The sequence below is a fragment of the Pomacea canaliculata genome, linkage group LG11, assembly GCF_003073045.1.
Source record: "Pomacea canaliculata isolate SZHN2017 linkage group LG11, ASM307304v1, whole genome shotgun sequence".
Classification (NCBI taxonomy): domain Eukaryota; kingdom Metazoa; phylum Mollusca; class Gastropoda; order Architaenioglossa; family Ampullariidae; genus Pomacea; species Pomacea canaliculata.
The window spans coordinates 5,858,523-5,878,634 of NC_037600.1; the positions used below are offsets into that span (position 1 = coordinate 5,858,523).

A 20,112-nucleotide genomic window follows, 5' to 3' on the forward strand; every position below is an offset into this window, starting at 1 on the left:
GTAGGTTAGCTGGCAGGCTGGCTGTCTGGCTGGTTAAGAAATGAGTAGATGACTACATTTGTGTGTGGCTTTGCGTGCATGTGTGCGAGGGTGACAGCGCCTCCTATCGCGTGCGTTTCCTTTGATGTAACTTGAAACAACAGGTGAGATGATCAGGGAAAAGATTTGTTTGTGTGTGTGTGTGTGTGTGTGTGTGTGTGTGTGTGTGTGTGTGTGTGTGTGTGTGTGTGTGTGTGTGTGTGTGTGTTGTGTGTGTGTGTGTGTGTGTGTGTGTGTGTGTTCTTAGGAGCTTCAGACCGTTTTCTTCTTTAAAGAGTAATTTCATTATGTACAATCGTGTTTAGTGAGCTGTAGACATTGTGTTGTTTTTAATCTGTTTTGTGTCTGTCAGGCTTTGACTGCATGCATGTAACCCGCCACGACGAAATGAGTCAAGTCGGAAATTTGAGATTTTACAAATTGGATATTTTCCAAATTTACAGGGTTTAGCCTCTGTATTTGATACAAAGTTATCTTCTTGTCCTAAAGTTGAGGTATAAAGATCAGAAGTTGGAAGTACGGTGGTCGCCTTATTGACAAAAGCGGGTTCAAAGATTTTCAGCAAACCATGTGTTTCCTTAGCATCGGATACTTTAATTGTTGACTGTGCTCAAGTTTGCATGATGATAACATACGGCAAGCTACATCATTTCAGGTAATAACAAGTACATAGACATGAATAAGTGCGTGCTATTAGAACCTTTACCTGTTAGCAAACTAAACAGAAATGACTGTTACTGCAATCTACTCAGCATGCACACTCACAGAAACAGCACAAAACTCAAACATTATCTACTAGTGTAAGTAGGAAATGAGAGCAAAATGAAGAAAACTGCATGGCTGACAGACCGGAATACTAGGACAAGTGGCCAAACTTTCAAGAAGTCAGGCTGCACTCAGTTGACCGGAACCACCGTCCGGGGCCTGGAGTACCCGACTGCTCTGTGCGACTTGAGACTCGTTTCATGGCAGGTGGCGAATGTTTTATCACTACTGTCAACTTCATTTGTGTGGCCTTTACATTTTAGAAAACTTATTTTTGTGTCTTAAATTTGTTTTGAGCGACTACAGGACTGAGAATGGCGAGTGACATGCAGTAGTTGGGTAATGACAGCTACAACAATATCTTTATCACGAGGATGACCACGATGTATCTCTGTCTCTGGTATCCTCTCCACTGTAGCAGAGATTATGTCCCATGTCGTTTGTTGTCTCCCCAAGTCATGACCGTTGACCTGTGCCAGTCCCACAATGCCACACCAGTCCCGTTCTAACATATGGAAGGAATTTTCTCACACTTTGACCTACAGGGCAGTGTGACCTTTCACCTTTGGCTTTGGTGTTGGTGGAATTAGAAATTCTGATATCTGTCGCTCCATTCCTCACATTAGGTGACGGAGGGCTCGTGTTGTCACGTGATGTCACACGTCAGGTGTGGAAGTGACAACCTAAGACCCCCATGGCTTATCATGGCTTATCATGGCTTATCATGGCTTATCATGGCTTATAGTGTGATTTAGAAATCTCCAGCATGAAGATAACAACACAACACATACAAGTACATCCAAGAAATGTTTGGCATGTTGATACAAGTTGTTTACGCAATAGCAATAAACAATAAACACATTATTTGTCTTTAGTATCACATCATTCAGCAAAGTCATGCTGCAGACAGCACGTGTCCTTATACTGTGTATACACACATCTTCTGTGGTTCAACCTTTTAGACACAACACAGGTCACATCAACAACACCTTTGCTGTGTATGTCGCTCTCCTTTAGTATACGCTAAGTAAGAGATTAGTGTGTTCCCTGTGGTCTGAAATCCATTATTTAGTTGATGTCTTTGTACATTTGTCACATGTGGCAATAACTATCAGGTCCAGAAATATGAGCAATTAAAATGAAACATGAAGAGAAACAGATAAACCAATAATCTGAAGACAATCGCCAGGGCCCATGCCGAGCCTCACTCTTTGGATCTTGTTGTTGTCGGTAAATAGAACGGACACCAGACTTTGCTGTTCTCTTTGCTGATTCCTACAGACTGCTGTTCACACTAAGACAACATAGTGAACTAGGAACAGGAAGGGACGATGCTCACAGTAGTCCACCCGAGGGTAATGCTGGGAAGGCAATGACCTTACTACATTCTCCGTGACCCTAAGATCAACATGTCTACTTCTATTCTTTCTCTCTATACTTTCTCTCTTGTTTACTTTCATTCTAAAGGTTAAGATGAGCTTTTTATATCCTATTGTAAACTTTCCAGTCATTTTAGAGTTAATTATCTATCTCTCTATTCCTCTTCGTGCATCAGGTTGCACATAAGTCCGCCATCGATGTCGATCGGCTGAAACCCACTCTAGGTGACCCCATGTCCAGCCCTTTCCTTTCATCTCCCTTTCCACTGTTCTTCTCCAAGTTTCCTTTGGGCGACCTCGTTTTCTTCGGCCGTCTGGAGTCCATCGTAGGGCGACTGTGGGGAGGTCTGCTGTCTGCTGGCGGAGCACATGTCCAATCCATCGCCAACGCCTTCGTTGAACCAGTAGGCGCCTGAGGCATCAGTTTTGGAAGATGTCAAGTCTGTTACTGATGGATTTGGTCATCTTCCATGATTCGGACCTAAAGGAGGTGCTGATCACAGTTGACTGCAAGATTCTCAGCTTGATCTTCTGACTAATGTTTTTTGCCTTCCATGTGCTCCGGAGTGAGGCGAAGGCCTGGCTGGCTTTCGCCAGTCGTCCTCGAATCTCCACCTCCACATCCCCGGTGTTTGACATTTTGGACCCAAAATAGGTGAAACTGTCAACTTCCTCAATCTCTTCTCCATTTAGTTTGATGCTGTCTTGGACTCTGGCGTTCACTCTCATACTTTTTCTTTTTCCTTGCACTGACCTTCAAGCCAAGGTTTCCAGCTGTTTCTGAGAACTTTGTTTTTTCCTACATGTCTTGGTGGCGGTGTGACAGCAGGGCAATGTCATCAGCAAAGTCTAAGTCTTCCAGCGCTGTTGTTGCTGTCATAGTCATGGTCCATCTGTTCCCTCTCTTCTCACTGTCGGTGGAAGTCTTCATGATCCAGTCCATGGCCAGGATGAAGAGGAACGGCGACAGAATGCAGCCCTGCGTCACCCCAGTACTGACGTTGAAGGGGTCTGTGAGCTCTGTGTCACAGACAACCTGGGATTTGAAATCGCTGTACAGCATTGCAACGACCTGAACACGTTTTGCAGGGACTCTGTGATGCTGTTAAGAGCCCAGTATTTTCTCTCCTGTTTCCTGTGAGCCTGGATTGAAGTCGTCTGAGGTCATCTCTTGTTGGTCTCCTTGTGTCTGGAACCTGTTCTTTACTTCCATAGCAAAGGCCCGTTTGGTAGCTTGATCTTTCAGTTTGCCGGAGTCCACTCTCTGCTTCATGAAAACTGCGGCTATCACAAGAGTGTGGTCACTGGCAACTTCTGCTCCTCTGTAGGCTCTGACATCTTGAAGTGAGCTCCTCCATCTTCGGTTGATGATGACATGGTGTATCTGGTTCTTTGTGATCCCATCAGGTGATGTCCATGTTGCCTTGTGGATGTCTTTGTGTGGGAAGAGTGTGCCTCCAATCAGTAGGTTGTTTTCTTCACAAAAGTCTGCCAGTCTCTCTCCGTTGTCATTGATGGTTCCGATTCCATGTTTGCCCATGACATGCTCCCTGCAGGTGTTGTCACTTCCCACCTTGGCATTGAGATCGCCAATGATGAGCAACATGTCATGGGCTGGAACGCTTCTGAGGCTGCCTGGAGCTGATCGTAAAAAGCATCCTTGTCTTCTGCCTCGGAGTCTTCTGTTGGTGCATAGCAAGGTAGCACTGTCAGCTTGGTGTAATTTGAAGTGGAATCTTGTTCTCAAAAGCCTGGGTCCATAAGGCTTCCATTCCAGCAGTGCCTTTTCCGTTTTCTTGTTGAGGAGTAGAGCTACTCCTTCAGAGTGCTGAGCGTCTGATCTTCCTGAGAACAAGATGGTATGTCCTGACGCTAGTCTCCTCTTTCCCGTGCCGGTCCATCTGACCTCACTGACTCCCAGGATGTCCAAGTTGTAGTTGTCAAACTCTTGACTATTGGAGCATCCTGCCAGTCTGGTACAAGGTCTGGACGTTCCAGCACCCCACCCTCAACTTTTGCCTCGGCTTCAGTAATTCCGCTGTCGGGGCGCCAGCTCCCTTTCGGGTTTGGCTGTCGTCCGTCATTAGTCCAGTCACCTGGTATGCTTCATTACCTTCGCCATCTGTGACGAGTTCTCTGGTGTTATTTTCGGTAACAAGCTTTTTTTTTACATGGTGGAGTTGTTAGCCCTACCACAACCTACTTTACCTCTAGGTGAGGTGTCCACCTTAGTCGCCTCTTACGACATGCCTGGCTGGATGGCAGAGACCCTATATTCTTAGAATGCTTGCTAGGCAAGCATACCCCGGGGTCCCACAGGGGAGAGTTAGTTATACTCATTCATTTTTACATCGTTTAGCAGATGCATTCTCCTGTTTAAAAACTGTTCTCTTTACTCTTATGTTGTTGATGATATGCTGGGTTCAGCATCATTAGAAATAAAAAAAAAAGATTTTTTGTATTTGTGTTGCGTGGTGTTTGACTTTGTTATGATGAACAACACAGAAATAACACATTTAATAGCAAAAGTTTGTATAGATGTTTTGTAGTGATGATAATTATATTTGTGCTTAGGACTTTGTGTGTCTAATAGTATACAGTTGTGTGTGTTTGTGTGTTTACAGGAGATGGGATGACAACTATTTTCGCAGACGTGTTTCACACGTATGACCGAAATCATTACGGCTGTGTCTCAGTTACAAAGGGCGCCTGGTGGTACTCGCGTGGCTGTAACGCCAGGGCTAACCTCAACAGCCCTACAAAAAGATCCATGACTTGGCCAGATCTTCTTGAAAACGAATACCTGAAGTTCTCGGAGATGAAGATGAAGATAGAGTAACACCACCTTGTCTCCTGTACCCACTGTTTACACCGCTAGTCGACTGTTGACTGTTCACTACAGGTTCCACTGATGATGTGAGCTCAGTGTACATTAATCTTTCTCAATAGTCTAGCATCTGACCCTAGTGCAGACTACTTACTGTACTTTGATGGTTTACTTTAATTATATTGCCTAGTGATTCTATTATACGCGTGTTTTATTACTTCTTTCAGATTTGCATTTGCTTGGATAAACTAACATGTTTACAAACGTAAAATCTAAGTTTAATTAATTAAGTCATCATTTAATTGTGCAATGAACTGTCGCTATACACCTGATAGTTTATAGTAAACGTGTCATGAACTATATAATAGCTAGACACCTAAACACGGATACTGATTGTATCCAACACTGCTGTTCATTATGTGCTTACTGACGATGACTGACCATGACTCAGATTGCTACATTCTCTAATTATTTGGTATTTAAAAGTCTTCAAGTTTATTTTGTGTTATGTAGTGACACTTTACCGTATCCTGGAGTTTGCTTTATTTAAGCAAAAATTGACATTTTCACAAACGTGTGAGTGAAGCATACTTTTCGTGTAAACAAATAGAACTATTGCGAGGAATGAACAGATATTTTCATAAAAAAGCAATTAAAATTATAAATAGTATTGTTGGTATTTGCCGCTTTGACTAAATGTGATGACATCACTATGTACTCAACATTACTTTCCCTTTAAACTAATGATAAGGGTAGCTTATACATCACATCTCTTACTTAATTGTACAAACAAATAAATTATTTTAATATTTGTTCCACACTGAAGAGCTCTAACAGCAAGGCGCTAGCAAAATGGCGACACACACCTGGTGACATACCTGTGTTAATAATGCAGCTGTACAGTTTGCTAAGAATATTTAAAAGTGAAATCCCTCTAAAGTTATTTACTTTACCTTTATCACCTTTCTTGTGTAAGGGAAAGATTACTGCTTTGGACCAAATTTCAGGATGTGTACCACTTGTGAACACTTTATTGAAGAGGGGATGTAGAAATTTTAGGAGGATGTTATCTGCAATCTTAAATAGGTCAGAAGGTAATCCATCAGGTCCAGGTGCTTTTTCTTTTTTTTTTTTTTTGGGCAACGGATAGCTTCAAGTATTTCCGAGTGAGAAATTTCTTCTTCTATGTTTGAGTTTGCGCTAAAATGTAAACATTTCTCACAGTTCCCTTTATTATGAACATGTACTGAACTTTCAGTATCCCATGATGTTTTTGTTATATTTATATTTGTGTTGTATTCTAAAATGTCACCTGATGCATTGCTTAATAAGTATTTGTCCTAAACTGAAGCCATCTCCTCTTGTTTATTTGAAAGAGTGCGCAAGTCCGCGGGAAGTTCGTGACACTCTGTCTGTCTGTCTGTCTGTCTGTCTGTCTGTCTGTCTGTCTGTCTGTCTGTCTGTCTGTCTGTCTGTCTGTCGGTCTCTCTCTGTTTACTCACTTTTTCCATCTTTCGATTCCTTTATATCTTTTTCTTCACTCGTCACACACTTTTTAATCTTAATAAACAGTTTTCAAGAAAATAATATTTCTATAACCTGTACAACCAAACCCGTCCTTGCTGAAGTTTAACGAGGTGTGCAGTTGTTGCACTGGTCTTTATGTTTATCTGACTTCTACTTGCTTCCTCTACAAACACGTGACTTTGATACACGGGAAGAAAAATGCTCAGAGATTCGTTAGTCAGTTCTTCCTCTGGCCACCGGGATGCCGGCCACCCTCCAAGTTGCCTGGAAGGACAGTCTTCTACAGGGCCTCTAAAAGCAAAACAAAGTCTCTTAGTGCTGATAAATGCAGGTCTCTTAATGCACACCCACGACAAGAAAGCACACCTAATTCTCTAAATATAATCACTGGAAGTTCATATAAAACCTTACTGTCAGTAGCAGCTGCTGAAGATGCTGCTGGTGTCAACCCAGAAAATGTGATTGAGGCCCCTAAAAATAAACTTAAAAATATCAATGCAAGTGTATTTAAGTGTACACACAATGCGATGACATCTTTTACTTGTGCATACATAAAGTAAACAAAAAGGTACTTCTAATTCTCTGAACATATTAATTTGAAACTCAAAAGTAAACAAAAAGGTACTTCTAATTCTCTGAACATATTAATTTGAACCTCAAGTGTAACCTTCCTGTTAATAGCAGTAAAAAGTCTTGGCTGTGCTGGAGAATCCACAGACCCAACACTTCTGATAAAAGACAGAGTTTGCACATAACTGATCCCACAGGTCTTGGTGGTGCTGGTGGGGGGAACACAAAGTGTGATGTACTGCTTTCACAGTCTGGAATCCTAAAACAAGCAATTTTGTTATCAAATCACCAGAAAGGTCTTATGCACACTTATATGACAAGAGACAGAACTATCACAATTAAGCACAAACTAAATTGTACTAATTATTTTATTTCTAAAGTATCAAATACTAAATATCAAATACTAAATTTCTTTCAAACATTCTATGATGTACTATATTCAATTTATCATTAGTGCATTAGAGGAAATTTTAAAATTGTTTAACAGAGGAGTAATCCAATGAGCACACACAGAGAAAATAACTGACATGTGCTTTTAATTATCCTCTGGTAGTGAAAATGTTCCAGTTCGGACCTGGCTTTTTTCTGTTGTTGACCCAGGTGGAGTCTGGTTTAGAGCTAGGCCAGAAATATCTGTTGGTGCTCTCTTGAATTAGCCATTCATCGGGCATGATGGCTGCAGACTTCTTTCCATCTTCGAATAGCTCGATAATGTGCTACATCTTTTAAGTTGAAAACATCTTTGATCATCAAAACTTAGCAAATAATAGGAAAAGATTATGTAAGAAACTTTGACAAATTGAATGTCTTTTCTAAGTCTTATTTCTTTAATCAAAATACTGTATTTCATTTTAATTGGACACTGGTCTATATCAACCTAAATAACTTGTTTACAATTTCTTTTGTTTTTACTGATCATGCATTTTCTATTAGGTGTATTTAATATTATAAGAGCCCGCCCAATACAGTGGCTTTTGGACAGATAGAAAATATCTCATGCTAACAAAAATAATATGCTTTGAGCAGAAAACCCTTCCAATGCCTATATATACTCATTACTTTACATAAGCGCTTGACTTTTCTAGCACCTCTTGAGGGCGACGGGTGCACATTATAAACAAGAAAACCAGTTTATTTGAATAAGGGAAACACGATCGAATCGACCATACGTATATTTGGTTATTGTCGATTACCGAAGGGTCAACATCACAGGCTATAGCATTGAGAAAATATTTTATTTTTGTAAATTATTTTTGTAAATAATGAAATAGGAAAATGTGCACACAAAGCTTTGTGGATTTGTTGGTATGGAAAGGTTGCTTAGATGACGATATACCGTATAGCGAATTAATGCCAGGGCGTCATTCCTGTCGATTTGTTTTCCTTTTCGAAAACCCGACTAGAAAAGGTCGAATCAAGGATCGAACGACAGAAGATACGATTATTAATTCTTTTTAAAAATGCAGCAGACGTTTTACAAAAGCAGAATTAATCAGCAAAAGGATTAAACACATCGGCAAACACGAAATTGACAGGATGTTGGAGGTGATGTTCTACCTTACAGTATAAGTGTAGTGCGAGTGCGTTGCTGCATGTGAACAGGTGTGCAATGTGTATGTGTGTCAGACATGTCTGTGTTTGTTGTATTTCTCTATATGTACACCTTCCAGAATATTCTTCGAGATAGCAGTATGTATTAGAAAGTTAGTTCCATTTCAATTCTTAAGAGGGCAGGTGCAACTGGAGTCAGAAATCACAAGAAAACAAAAAGTGTCCGAGGCTGAGGGCTGGAAAGATCTGCGAGCAAAAGAATTCAGACCTGCCACAAAAAAGTGCAGCTTCTGTGGCTGCGCACAGATTATCTGGTGTCGTGATTGTGGACCTTGAAGCCTATATGGCAAATCATGTGATGAAAAGATCCATTGTGTGGTGATGTATCATCAGACATACGGTTGGAAAGAAGTAAGTACAGTATATCAACATTTGTGGATATATATTTTTTATAATCTTTTAGATTGTTATGTAAATGTAAATATACACAATGGGATGGCAATCTGAATATATATTCTCTCAATATATATTCTATCTCTCTATATATATATATAAGCACATGCTTCAGAAAATCAACTGAAATGAATCAGAAATGTGGTAAGACTTAGCTAATGTAAGAACTGATACACCATTGTGGATTACAATGTCATGGATTCTACTTTTGATGAGGTTTGAAACTTAAATAAATTCCATAATTTGATAATGACATATTTATAGACTTGAATACTGCAAGCTTATGTTAAAACTTGCTATTGTTTTGTCAGGACGCATCATCGTTTCTACCTGTGAAATTTATGCTTCATCCTCAGGTGCGCATAAGTGCTAAAAATGGCAGAAACTGTGCAGGTGTTGATAGGGTGTAAAGTAAGCAGCAAGTTTATTTGTTGCAGTCACATTATCTTTGTTTTACTAGGTGTCTCTCATCTATAAAATATTTAAAAAGTAATCTCACCCATCACAGATGACTGACGCCAACACCAAACATCCACTAAGTATCCCGCTTTCTTCGGTATAGAGATGCAACAAAGGAAAGGGGAAATCACTACCAGTGCTTCTTTATTCCATGACTAGGCTCTCAGTCTTCAGTATATACTTCTGCTACTCATGGACATGAATCATTTAGTGGTTGGGTGTACAATTCGTCAGAAGGAACTAACAGGATGGGTAAGGTCACTTAAACAGGAAATAAAAACATTCTACATGAACATAACTAATTTCTCTTGTTCTAGTCTCTATGTTAATTTTTATGTAATATCTAGGGGTTACTTGTCTCTCTAGCTGGTGGTGGGGTGGTGCTCTCAATGCCTGTTGTATTGTGTGACAGTGTAAACATCTAAAATTTGTAGGCGAGGTCATTTCAAATATAGCTTTGGTTAAACATTTATCAAGATTTATTTACTTTTCAAACTTTCTGCAGTAACAAACATTTTGTTTTCTTTATAAAGAAACACTAAAATTTGCTACAGCTTCCTCCGCAAAATTAAAGCAGTAATAACACATCGCATGACGCATGATAAATTGAATGAAGTTTGTTTAAGATTTGAGCATGCTCATTTATACAGAAAAGAAATTGAGAAAAAGATTTTTCTCTCTGGGTTTTGCCCAGCTTTTTATTCACACACTTTTTCAATTTGTTTATACATTTCTGTATAAATAAAATGATCGCCCTTATACTTTGTTGATTGGTTGATTAACTGACATCAAAATTAGAGGCTGAGCGAAAGGAAGAGAAATGAATGTTGATTGTTGCTTGAAATAGAAAGAAATGTAGATGATGCATATGCCATATAAATGCAGTTCACACTTGTCAGTAAGAAAACACTGAAAAAAATGTACTTAAATATAAAAGTGTAAACATTAAATGCATACTCTTTGGGGAAATATTGGATTATCTTACTGTAGTATATCGATTTATATAAAAAATCAAAACGGGAAAATAAGTAATATTTGAAAACAACTGACTTAAACATTTTGTGACTAACTTTCATCACATGCCCACTGTACATGATTGGTCATAAAATGCTACGTGGTAACATTTCTTAGCAAACCTCAAAAAAATTGTGGAGAGGTTTTGTTAGTGGATGAAAACAAATAAATAAGTAAAGTAAACTGATAAAAGCCATTTAAGATCTCAATTCTCAAAAACTAGAGCAGCCATATGGTCTGAGCTTACAAGGTAAAATTTTATACACAGCAGATACAAATTGCTTTGGCAGTTTTGAAAACACAAATCACTTTAAATTTAACTGGAAAAATACAGTTGTAGAAAACCAAGACTAAAATTTACATAGAGTTGTGTCCGTATTGTGTACACTAGCATAGGTGATATGATACTTCTAGACATTGAAGAAAATAATTGTTAACAAGTCGCAATCACGCATGCTATTTCACTGATAAAAAATCTGACAACTGATGAGAATGAACCTCATGTATAGCTTTATCTGCAATAAGAATTTATTATCAGCTGATAATAAATCTTAGCTGGGAAATTGACAGTAGGACAACAGACTGAAGGGACAGAAAAATATTAGACAGAATTTTCCTGAGCCGTGCGAGAACCTTTAAAGCTCAATGTTTTTACTAATATTCAAATGTGTGTACTCCTGGTACAATGAACCTAATTATGAACAGACCAGTGTCAACAGGAAAACAGTTGGATAAATTCTCTATTTGCGCCACTAGAAGAACACTCATTCTTTGAAAATATACTTGGTTAGGGGAGAAAACAGTTGACACTGAGCTACACGAACGAAAGGGGATCTGTTTCATGTAGGAAGTGGAGACAACCGCGCAACAGGAGAAAAAACGATTTTGATAAACATATATTGTATGTGGAAAAAGTAACTGAATTATATCTTATTGAATCATATCTTTGCTGCTGGAGTGCAGCGAGTTCTCAGGTTGTTCTTTGTTCTCCATTTTTGTTAAATTTTGTTGTCATTTGTTCAGAAAAAATGTGTCCGCTCTTTGCTGAGATATAGTGCTTTATAAATTCCTACTCATCATCATCATCTGGAATGTAAATTCACAAACAGCTTTAAAAAGAAAAGGTAGTGAAAAAGAAAAAGAAAACAAACTAAAATTTGTTATTACGGATTCCATTTCATTACAATCAACTGTGATGTGCAGCTTGTGATCCCACGCCATTTCTTGGGAGGATCCCGAGGGGATTTTTTGTCTTCCACGTACACCACAATCTTTCTGCGGGGTCTGTAGGTTGTCAGCTGATCAATGTGCATGACACATGCACAGTCGTTTTCCTCGTCAAAAACTTCATTTCTTTCTTCAGCTTGTGAAGTGGGTACTGTAATATCTGATTTCAGTCCGTTAATCAGCTGTTGTCCTCTGTCTTCATACAGGACCAGCAGGTCTTTGAATCCAAGGACGGATCTCGTTAAGGTCACAGACTCCTCCTCACCTGAAATAAAAGGCGTGGCTGCTGACATAGTCTCCTCGTCTGTAGGCACACTTTTTTCTGGAAAACGTAAAGAGATAAGTTTTGCGTTTTATAATAAATTTTGTATCCTTTTTCATATGTTTACTAATGAATAGTGTTCCTTGTATACGCTTGCAGACAAGTAACAACAGCACGAAATACCAAATAGCACAAAAATAAGGACACATTTACCTTTTTTAATTATGAATTTTTTGAGAAGAAAGTCAGCCACCATCTGACCACACTCGGTACAGTCATGGAATTTGGGTCCCGGCCGCTTTTTGTGGTAGATGTATTCAACTTCCGGGCCGTCTGTAGGAGACAGGCAGAAAGGTGTTTGGTCTCGACAAGAAGGAACAACATAGTTGGCTCCTGCACGTGCGGCTTCTCTGACTATTGCAGGCGGACAGTTGATGGCCCGAGTAAAGGTCTCTACCTTCCAGCCTTCTGGTACATCCTTCTGAGAGCTGCTCGTAATCCACAAGGGAAGACCTGGACACTGGCTGCTTAGATCGTTGCAGAACTGTCTGAAATGGGTGCTACCGTATTCGTGAGGAAAAAGGAAAAATTTAGAGAAAAACAGAAATTTCGTGGTTTATTGTGTGTGATGATAAGCTGTATAAGTTCATCGGTTAAATAATGTAGCTTTTATAAAATAATGCGTAGTTGTTATAAATCATGGAATTAAATGTTACATTAAGCTTAACTCAAAACTGAGCAGTTCAAGAATGGTTTTTCTACATTTATGGTTTTTTTTATCATAAAGAATATTTAAATGCATACTGACAGCTATTTTTTCTTGTTTTAATTAAAATTTTAAATAAAAAAAGTCCCTTAAATAAAAGCTAATAAAATTTTATAATGATATCATTATTTTAATGGAGAAGAGATTAAGCAGCTTACCCTATACTGTCTGCATCGTCAACCAGCACACAAAGAGCTTTCTCTCCTCTCTTTTTGATTAGGTGTTTTAGCGTCTCTTGCATCTCTTTCTTTTTATTGAAATTGCAGTTAATTTTAAAGACAGAGCTAGATGAAGCGATGTCGGCTTGTGCCCCTTCAACATTTTGTGTCGACTGGTTGAGGAAGGTCCACACCACCGAGTCACGTGATCCAGAAGGCCCACTGACAACATAAAGGTCGTGACCTCTTGCCCGCCAGGTTTCTCCAGCCAGGGTCAACAGCCGTGTTTTACCTGTGTTGGGTGGGCCAACAAGAAACAGCTTTTCTTCTGCAAGTAAAGCTAACATTTCTTGATATAGTATCACACGTTGATACAAGTCTCCTGTCGTGGAAATGGCTTCGATTCGAGTCTTGGGCAGACAGATGCTCTGACATTGCCCTTCTAGGGCTGATTGTGTTGCCGGTCCGCAAAACCTGAGTAAGAACAGCAATGTTGTTAGTGATAATTGGCTTTATATAAGTGTATACCTAGTGGAATTGTGTGGCTATGAGTGTGTGTGTGAACAGAAACGATAATGTATTAGTGTGTACCATTTCTCTTTTCAACAAACATCATATAAAATCACAATAAAACATTTTAAAAACACGACGTATATTGGATATTATATTATAGAGTATAATGTTTATATATATACACCCACAGAGTTACACATAATCAAAGCATGCACAAAATGCAAATCAACCATGTATCATGTGTACAATGCAAAGACAGAGAACATATAAATGCAACTGCATAATGTATGCAAAAAGACTATAGTTTAAACCGTTGAAATTTATACTTCCGAGATACTAAACGTATCATAATGACTTTAGGTTACCATCTCTTACCTGGATAATACTCTGAGATACAGTTCATCGTCTTTCGTGGTGCTAGCTGCCAATAGCTGATGTATTCTGCTGGTCACACCACTGCGTATACGGGGATCCTGAAGTGACTGTTCATCTGCCACATCCTCAGCACACAGACAGAGTTCAGTGGGGTCACCTACTGCGTTCGTACCCAAACACTCACGCATGACCTGTAGATCATTACTAAACTGTTTAATATTTCCGGAAAATAGTTCCATGAATTTAAAACATTGAGAGGTTTTTTATGTGAAATTCAGTCCATTATTTGATGATAATGATTATGGCTTTGATGATGATTATGACATCAGTATAATTAATATATCCAACAAAGTTCATAAGCTATAATGATAAAATGAGTTTTAGTTATTGTAATAAATCCATATCCTGGTTTGTAAATTGTTATATTAATATGCATTTGTTATAACTAGCACACATTTTTAAACTTTACTGCTAAAGGAAAGGAAGTCATAATAATCTTATGAAAGATATCTTTATATCACAGACATTATCATTTCTCAAAGCTGTATGACAGCCAAGACATGACATGCCTACCTCAACCAGACCTGGGTGATTGTCGAGAGCACGCTTGAGTGTTGTTCTGGCCATGTTGGGTAGTATCAATATCTGGCGAACTGTGGGAAATTGTTCTTGATCTGACATAAGATGTTTTATCATGTCAGCTCCCTTCTTTAGTTCCTGAACAGCTTCAGTCACTTCGTTGACAATCAGATCATTGAGTGATTCGCTTACATTCTCACCGACAGCCTTGACCACACCAACCAACACACCATACTGGCGATGGACGACCATGAGATCGAAGCATTTGATATTTTGGTTTTCTTTAGTGAAACCAGCAGGAACGGGCAACCTGTGTTTCCTGAACTCATTGCCGATGTTATTTAAGTAGTCATCGTACTTGAACTGCGTGAGGACAAACATGTTTTCTTGATATTGTTTCGCCATGTGATGTAAACAGTTCAAGACATGTTGCATGGCTTGGTCGTGTCTGACATCATAAGGGTCAGCTCGGTCAGGAACGTACACAGCTTGACCAGCCACAACTTGTGTATTAAAACTAGTTTTGTTGAAGTAGACTGGAGGCACGAAGTAGAAGGTGTCTAAAATTTTTGGAAACATTGCTTGTATTTCGCTTTCCAGGTATTCTTGAAACATCTTTGTAGTCATCTCGTAGTCAACAACACTCTATATAAATAAAACAGTGTTGTTAGATTGGATTGCACTGGACCTGTAGGATTTACAACTTTTGGAAAAAAATAGTAGTTTTTTATAGGTCTTAATTATGTAACTTTAAAAAAAAAGTATACCAAAGAAAGAATTAACGCGAAGGATGGCAAAGGAAAGTAAAAATTGTTGATAAACATGAATACAAATACAAGGTATTGCCGATAACGAAATACAGGCATAATCACATATTTAAGAAGAACTAAAATGTTTCTTGATTTTGAAAGAGAACTGTACACAAGAATCAAGTAATGCAGCACACTTTACCTCCATTATTCTCTGCTCTCATCTTACCAGACGGAATGCCTACTCAGCGATAACCAAGCATTTTCAATTTTACTTGCGATCACAATAACAGTTATGAAATAAACAAACATTATTATTTTTTAATTTTAATTTTCAGAAATGTTTAGCTTACTATTCTCATCGATCCATGTCTCACTTCCACACGTTGTTCCTGCTCACTGGGTCTCCGGGGACAAAACACAGACAAAACCTTTCTGAAAATAGACAATAAAGGATATATTCCCTAAGTGTGTTATCTTTTTGTCCCGTTTGCTGCTCTTTAAAATTATTATTACTATTGTTTATCACTACTACCAGTGAATACTTCTAGGAATAAGATAATTCAGTGACGAGTAAATTTCCCTTTACACAAATCCTAAGAATGGTCTCTGCAGTGTTATAAAATTATGAAGAATACATGATAAGTGTATATATCTATTAAAAAAAAGATATATAATTATATACATTGACTTATTTATATATACCTGTGTGTTATGTAGAAAATGTCAGATTTTCTTTCACACACACATAGACTGTTGTACTTATTATCAAGACTGATGTTTGTGCTGTGCTTACTTTCTATATCTCAGCGAGACGATGGCGATAGCAACCGTTAGTAAGATCACGATTGCCACTGGGAGTCCAATAGCTAACCCTGGGTTGCCTTGCCGATCAGCACGACTCTCCGTGTGCTCCATCAACAAGTCTGATAAAATATAAGTGATCAAATTTGAGAAGGAAACGATTGCTGGTAAAATGGCACCGCGCTTTTCTTTAGACATTATACGTGGATAGGTAGCGACTATAAAAAGTAGGCTCAGTAGGCTTTTGGTAAGAGTTAATTATCTATCTGCTTTTTAAAATCGGTTGGATTTATTATTCGCCGCTTATCACAAAAAGCGAACTCTTTTATACTGACTTCCTACTTTCCAGTCTAGTTTCTTTTACTGGATTAGCTCATATTTTAAGAGCAGCAATTTTGCTTACCTGAGCTAAGTTCTGTAATGATCGTCACCATCGTGGTTTTATTTCATTGGTCATAATATTTCTAATTTCCCTATCCTGAGTTGTTGTTTTCTAACGGCTAAGGGCAACTCTTTGAATTGATTGTTTGTTTTTGATTTTTCTCATTGGCTGCAATTGTTGGTTCCTGATTCTTCGATGTGTACAGCTCAGTAATATCGTCTGCTCATTGAATGGTTGCAATTTTCAAGAAATGTGTTGTTGTTGTTGTTGTTGTTGTTGTTGTTGTTGCTGCTGCTGCTGCTGTGTATTATTATTATTACTTTTGAAAGCGCCAGAGAGCAAACACGGTTTATGCTGTTCGGTGCTAGAGCCGGAGTGCCAACAAGAGTAATTTCCCTCTTTATCGCTCGTCACTTCCGGTATCCTCAGAGTGAAGTACGGATGGTCAAAGATGTAGCCATTTTCGAAGTAACATTGTGGCTGTCTCTCCTTCCAATAGCATTTCGCTACAGCTGGTTAAGAGCAAATAAATTAAAAAGGAGGATTAAAGTAATATATAAGTTTCAAAACACATCATGCATCTTACTGTGGTAGCATACCTTTACATCATTAAGCAGGTATACTGAGGTGAAGTAATGTGTTGTAGCAAGTAAGAAGTCGAAAGACGTAAATTAAAAACACTATTCTAAAGCTACGGACAAATCAGTAACTATACAACCTTTGACCAGGGGTACCGTACCTTGCTTTCCTCGGTCACTGTGTTTGTATACAGAAAAATTCCTTCTTGTCACTTGAATGTCTTCGTCAAAGAAACATGTGATATTCGCTCCACGGCTAGATTTCTCATATATAATATTGCATGATTTATCTACAACAATTCAAAAAGATACATTTTTTTAAACTTGATTAGACATTTCAATACAATAAACACCATGGATGTATATAGGTGGACTGCTGTCTTTCTGCCGAAAACAACTCTTAGCCTCTTGTGAAGTTCTTCGCTGTTAGTCTCCGCGAACCTAAACAAAGAATGGGATTAAACCGGAAGCTTTGTATACACCTGCTTCGGTATAGTAGTTTACCGGAAAAATAGTCTGCCAGCAGTCCAGTTATATAAGTTCGTAATAGGCATCCAATTTATAGTTAATCTCTCCTCAAAAAGTATATAATACTAGCAATTTTCAGCTTCTTTTTTAGCATCATTTTTAATTATTATTTGTATGTGAGTGTATGTGTGTGTGTGCGAGCGCGTGTGTATGTGAATAAGAAGCGATTGTTTCAACCACTGAAAGGTTGCTTACCGAGTTTAATCTCGCAAGTTTCTAAAGACTCAGGTCCATAGCCAGCCACTTGACAAGCGTATGTGCCGGTGATTGCTGGTGTAACACCTCTCAGTGTAACTGTCAGGTTTGTCGTTACAACCTTGTTGTATTCAAAGCCTTTCTTTACCGCACAGCCTACTTCGCCTTGGACCCACCAACAGTCCACAACAGCATCTGGTGACAGTGAAAGTGTTGATGTTGATCACACATTATTTCAAAATGTAGTAAGTGCCCAGTTCTTTTCTTTTTGTAAGGACATGATTCTTTTATTTAATACAATACTACATTTACATGCAGCACATGTTGGATGAGAAGATTTCGCTGCTTGTTGCTAGTATATGTCTATATTAGTATATATATACTCAATAGTTTTGTTTAGTTGTCAGATTGTTTAGAGCATCATTTTCAAAACAGCATGGACATATCCATACATGTATACATTTGTACTAATGTGCATTCAGAAACATATGCATGCCATAATCATTACCAGGAGAGCCACCCTTGACATAATGGTAGACTGTGAAATCTTTCTTGGTGACACTGAGGTCTTCGGGGAAATGACATGTCAGAGTAGTGTCCTCAAGAGGCGCCACAGACATGGATGTACACTTCATCTTGCTGTCTATTAAAATATTAACAATACTATTATAAACAGAACGATATTATCTACCGATGACGATTGTATCTATGTGCCAGTCGTGTTCGTACTCAATTTTATTTCTGATCCAGGATATTAATGGTATGGAGAATTTCAGTGGTCCTTGTTGGTCTAAAAGTAAGCGTTCACTGATATATGTTACACACATAAATACGTTATTTATACGAATTGTTATGTTATATACAGATGCATATTAAGTTCATATCTCATTTAGAATATATTAGGGCATGTAAATGTACACATCTTTATGGTAAGCATCAAGTGCAATTTCACACACACACACACATACACAAACACACGAGAACATAAACACAAACAGAAATACAATTCCCATTAGTTTACTAAATCAACTAAAGATACATATTTTCAATATTTACAGACCTTGAGCTGAAGCAGCATACAGGCAGCAGCAGGACACAATGATGAGGTAGTGTAGTAAAACTGAAGGCAGATAATAAACGCGGGGTAAACCGCTTGTGAGGGAGACGAGGACGCCGGCCATTTTTAGTTGTGTCTTGGCTGGCGACAAAATAAACAACACATAACAACTTACTGAAACGAGAGACGACACAGACTATCAAGTAAAATAAGTACACAATAATTCAAAACAAAAGAGCAAATAAAACATTTGATTAAATAATAACAATAAAGCCAATGATGCTTTCTTTAGATGTAGATTGAAGTTTCACAATTTTTGTTGCACCTTTATTGTCAGCCATTCGACTCAAAGTGAGAAGTTAATTGATAGTCAGCTGCAGTACTGAAGGCAAACAAATGGAAAATCCAATTCTTATTTCTAGCATCTACACATGTCTACTCTAACGGGAAATCCCGATTGCCTATTCATAGCTATCGGTCAATGTTCAGCATGTGTGTATGCTTTCTTTCATTCTCTCTCTACCTTGCAGCCCCACACGTTGGCAAGACACGAATATAATGTAAATATAATTCTAAAGACAAATCCACACCAATAACCTGGCTAAGAGGTAATTATTCAATGACATTTTAAATCACATACATGCCGTAGGGTTCCCTCGACTGTCGTTTGTGATGGACCGACCTCCAAGGATGATTATTTAGTCAGTCTATCAATTATGTTTTAGCTCGTAAGGTTCACTAGTATCTTCTGGTTACAGTGGCACACGTCATCGCATATTCACATCAGGCTAACACTAAACTACATTTATGAAGCAGAAATCATCTTGTCTTGGCCGCCAAACAAAGTCAGAACGGGAAGCCGAAACTGTTCATGTTTGACCTGATTCTTCAGAAAGCTCAGTCATTACTCATCAATAATGAGCTGACCACGCTCTCTATATTCAAAAAAAAAGAAAGAAACTCAGTATGGTGTGATGCTAAATCATTGCCGAGTCATCAAACTAGATATACTTACCGAACCGTCTGTATGTCGTCTGCACACTAGAGGTAGCTCATTCCGACTTCTTTGTTTCGACAGGAAATATCTTTCAAGAGAAGTAACTCTAGGAATAATAGCTGAGAGAATGAAATGCAGCAGTTCTCTCCTCTTGGAAATTATTATTTTTCAGTTTTTTTTTAAACCCTAAATATGAGTCGTGAAATGTTGTGTACTTCAGTAAAAGAGAATTTTTTCACTGCTGATAGCCGTGGAGTTGTTTCCCGTCACCCTTACAGGCATGGTGTAGATATTTAGTTGAAAACATTTTGAGCAAGAGAATGTACCTATGGCAAACTGTCATTTTAACACTCCTAAT

The 20,112-nt window shown here is 38.4% G+C and overlaps 2 protein-coding genes across 6 annotated transcripts in view; one reads left to right on the forward strand and one right to left on the reverse strand.

Annotated features, from left to right (window-relative positions):
- LOC112574760 (tenascin-like) overlaps positions 1 to 6,360 on the forward strand; it is a 121,243-nt gene extending 114,883 nt beyond the window's left edge. For both annotated transcript variants that reach the window (XM_025256007.1, XM_025256006.1), the window contains exon 13: positions 4,808 to 6,360. In XM_025256007.1, the coding sequence (XP_025111792.1) occupies positions 4,808 to 5,022 (215 nt within the window). In that variant the 3' untranslated portion in view covers positions 5,023 to 6,360. The remainder of the gene's footprint in view (positions 1 to 4,807) is intronic.
- Positions 6,361 to 10,238: 3,878 nt separating this feature from the next.
- On the reverse strand, positions 10,239 to 19,860 carry LOC112575941. 4 transcript variants are annotated; one of them, XM_025258090.1, is made up of 13 exons: positions 19,773 to 19,860; positions 18,761 to 18,898; positions 18,209 to 18,343; positions 17,701 to 17,895; positions 17,139 to 17,267; positions 16,720 to 16,911; positions 16,010 to 16,139; positions 15,567 to 15,648; positions 14,459 to 15,109; positions 13,886 to 14,076; positions 12,998 to 13,471; positions 12,287 to 12,633; positions 10,239 to 12,133 (listed from the first exon to the last, which is right to left on the reverse strand). In XM_025258090.1, the coding sequence occupies exons 2-13, from the start codon at positions 18,879 to 18,881 to the stop codon at positions 11,748 to 11,750; spliced, it is 3,033 nt and encodes a 1,010-aa protein (XP_025113875.1). In that variant the 5' UTR covers positions 18,882 to 18,898; positions 19,773 to 19,860; the 3' UTR covers positions 10,239 to 11,747. The 4 variants fall into 4 exon arrangements, with proteins under 4 accessions (XP_025113875.1, XP_025113876.1, XP_025113874.1 ...); XM_025258091.1 differs by lacking the exon at positions 19,773 to 19,860 and adding an exon at positions 19,398 to 19,673; XM_025258089.1 differs by lacking the exon at positions 19,773 to 19,860 and adding an exon at positions 19,083 to 19,164.
- Between the last annotated feature and the right edge of the window lie 252 nt (positions 19,861 to 20,112).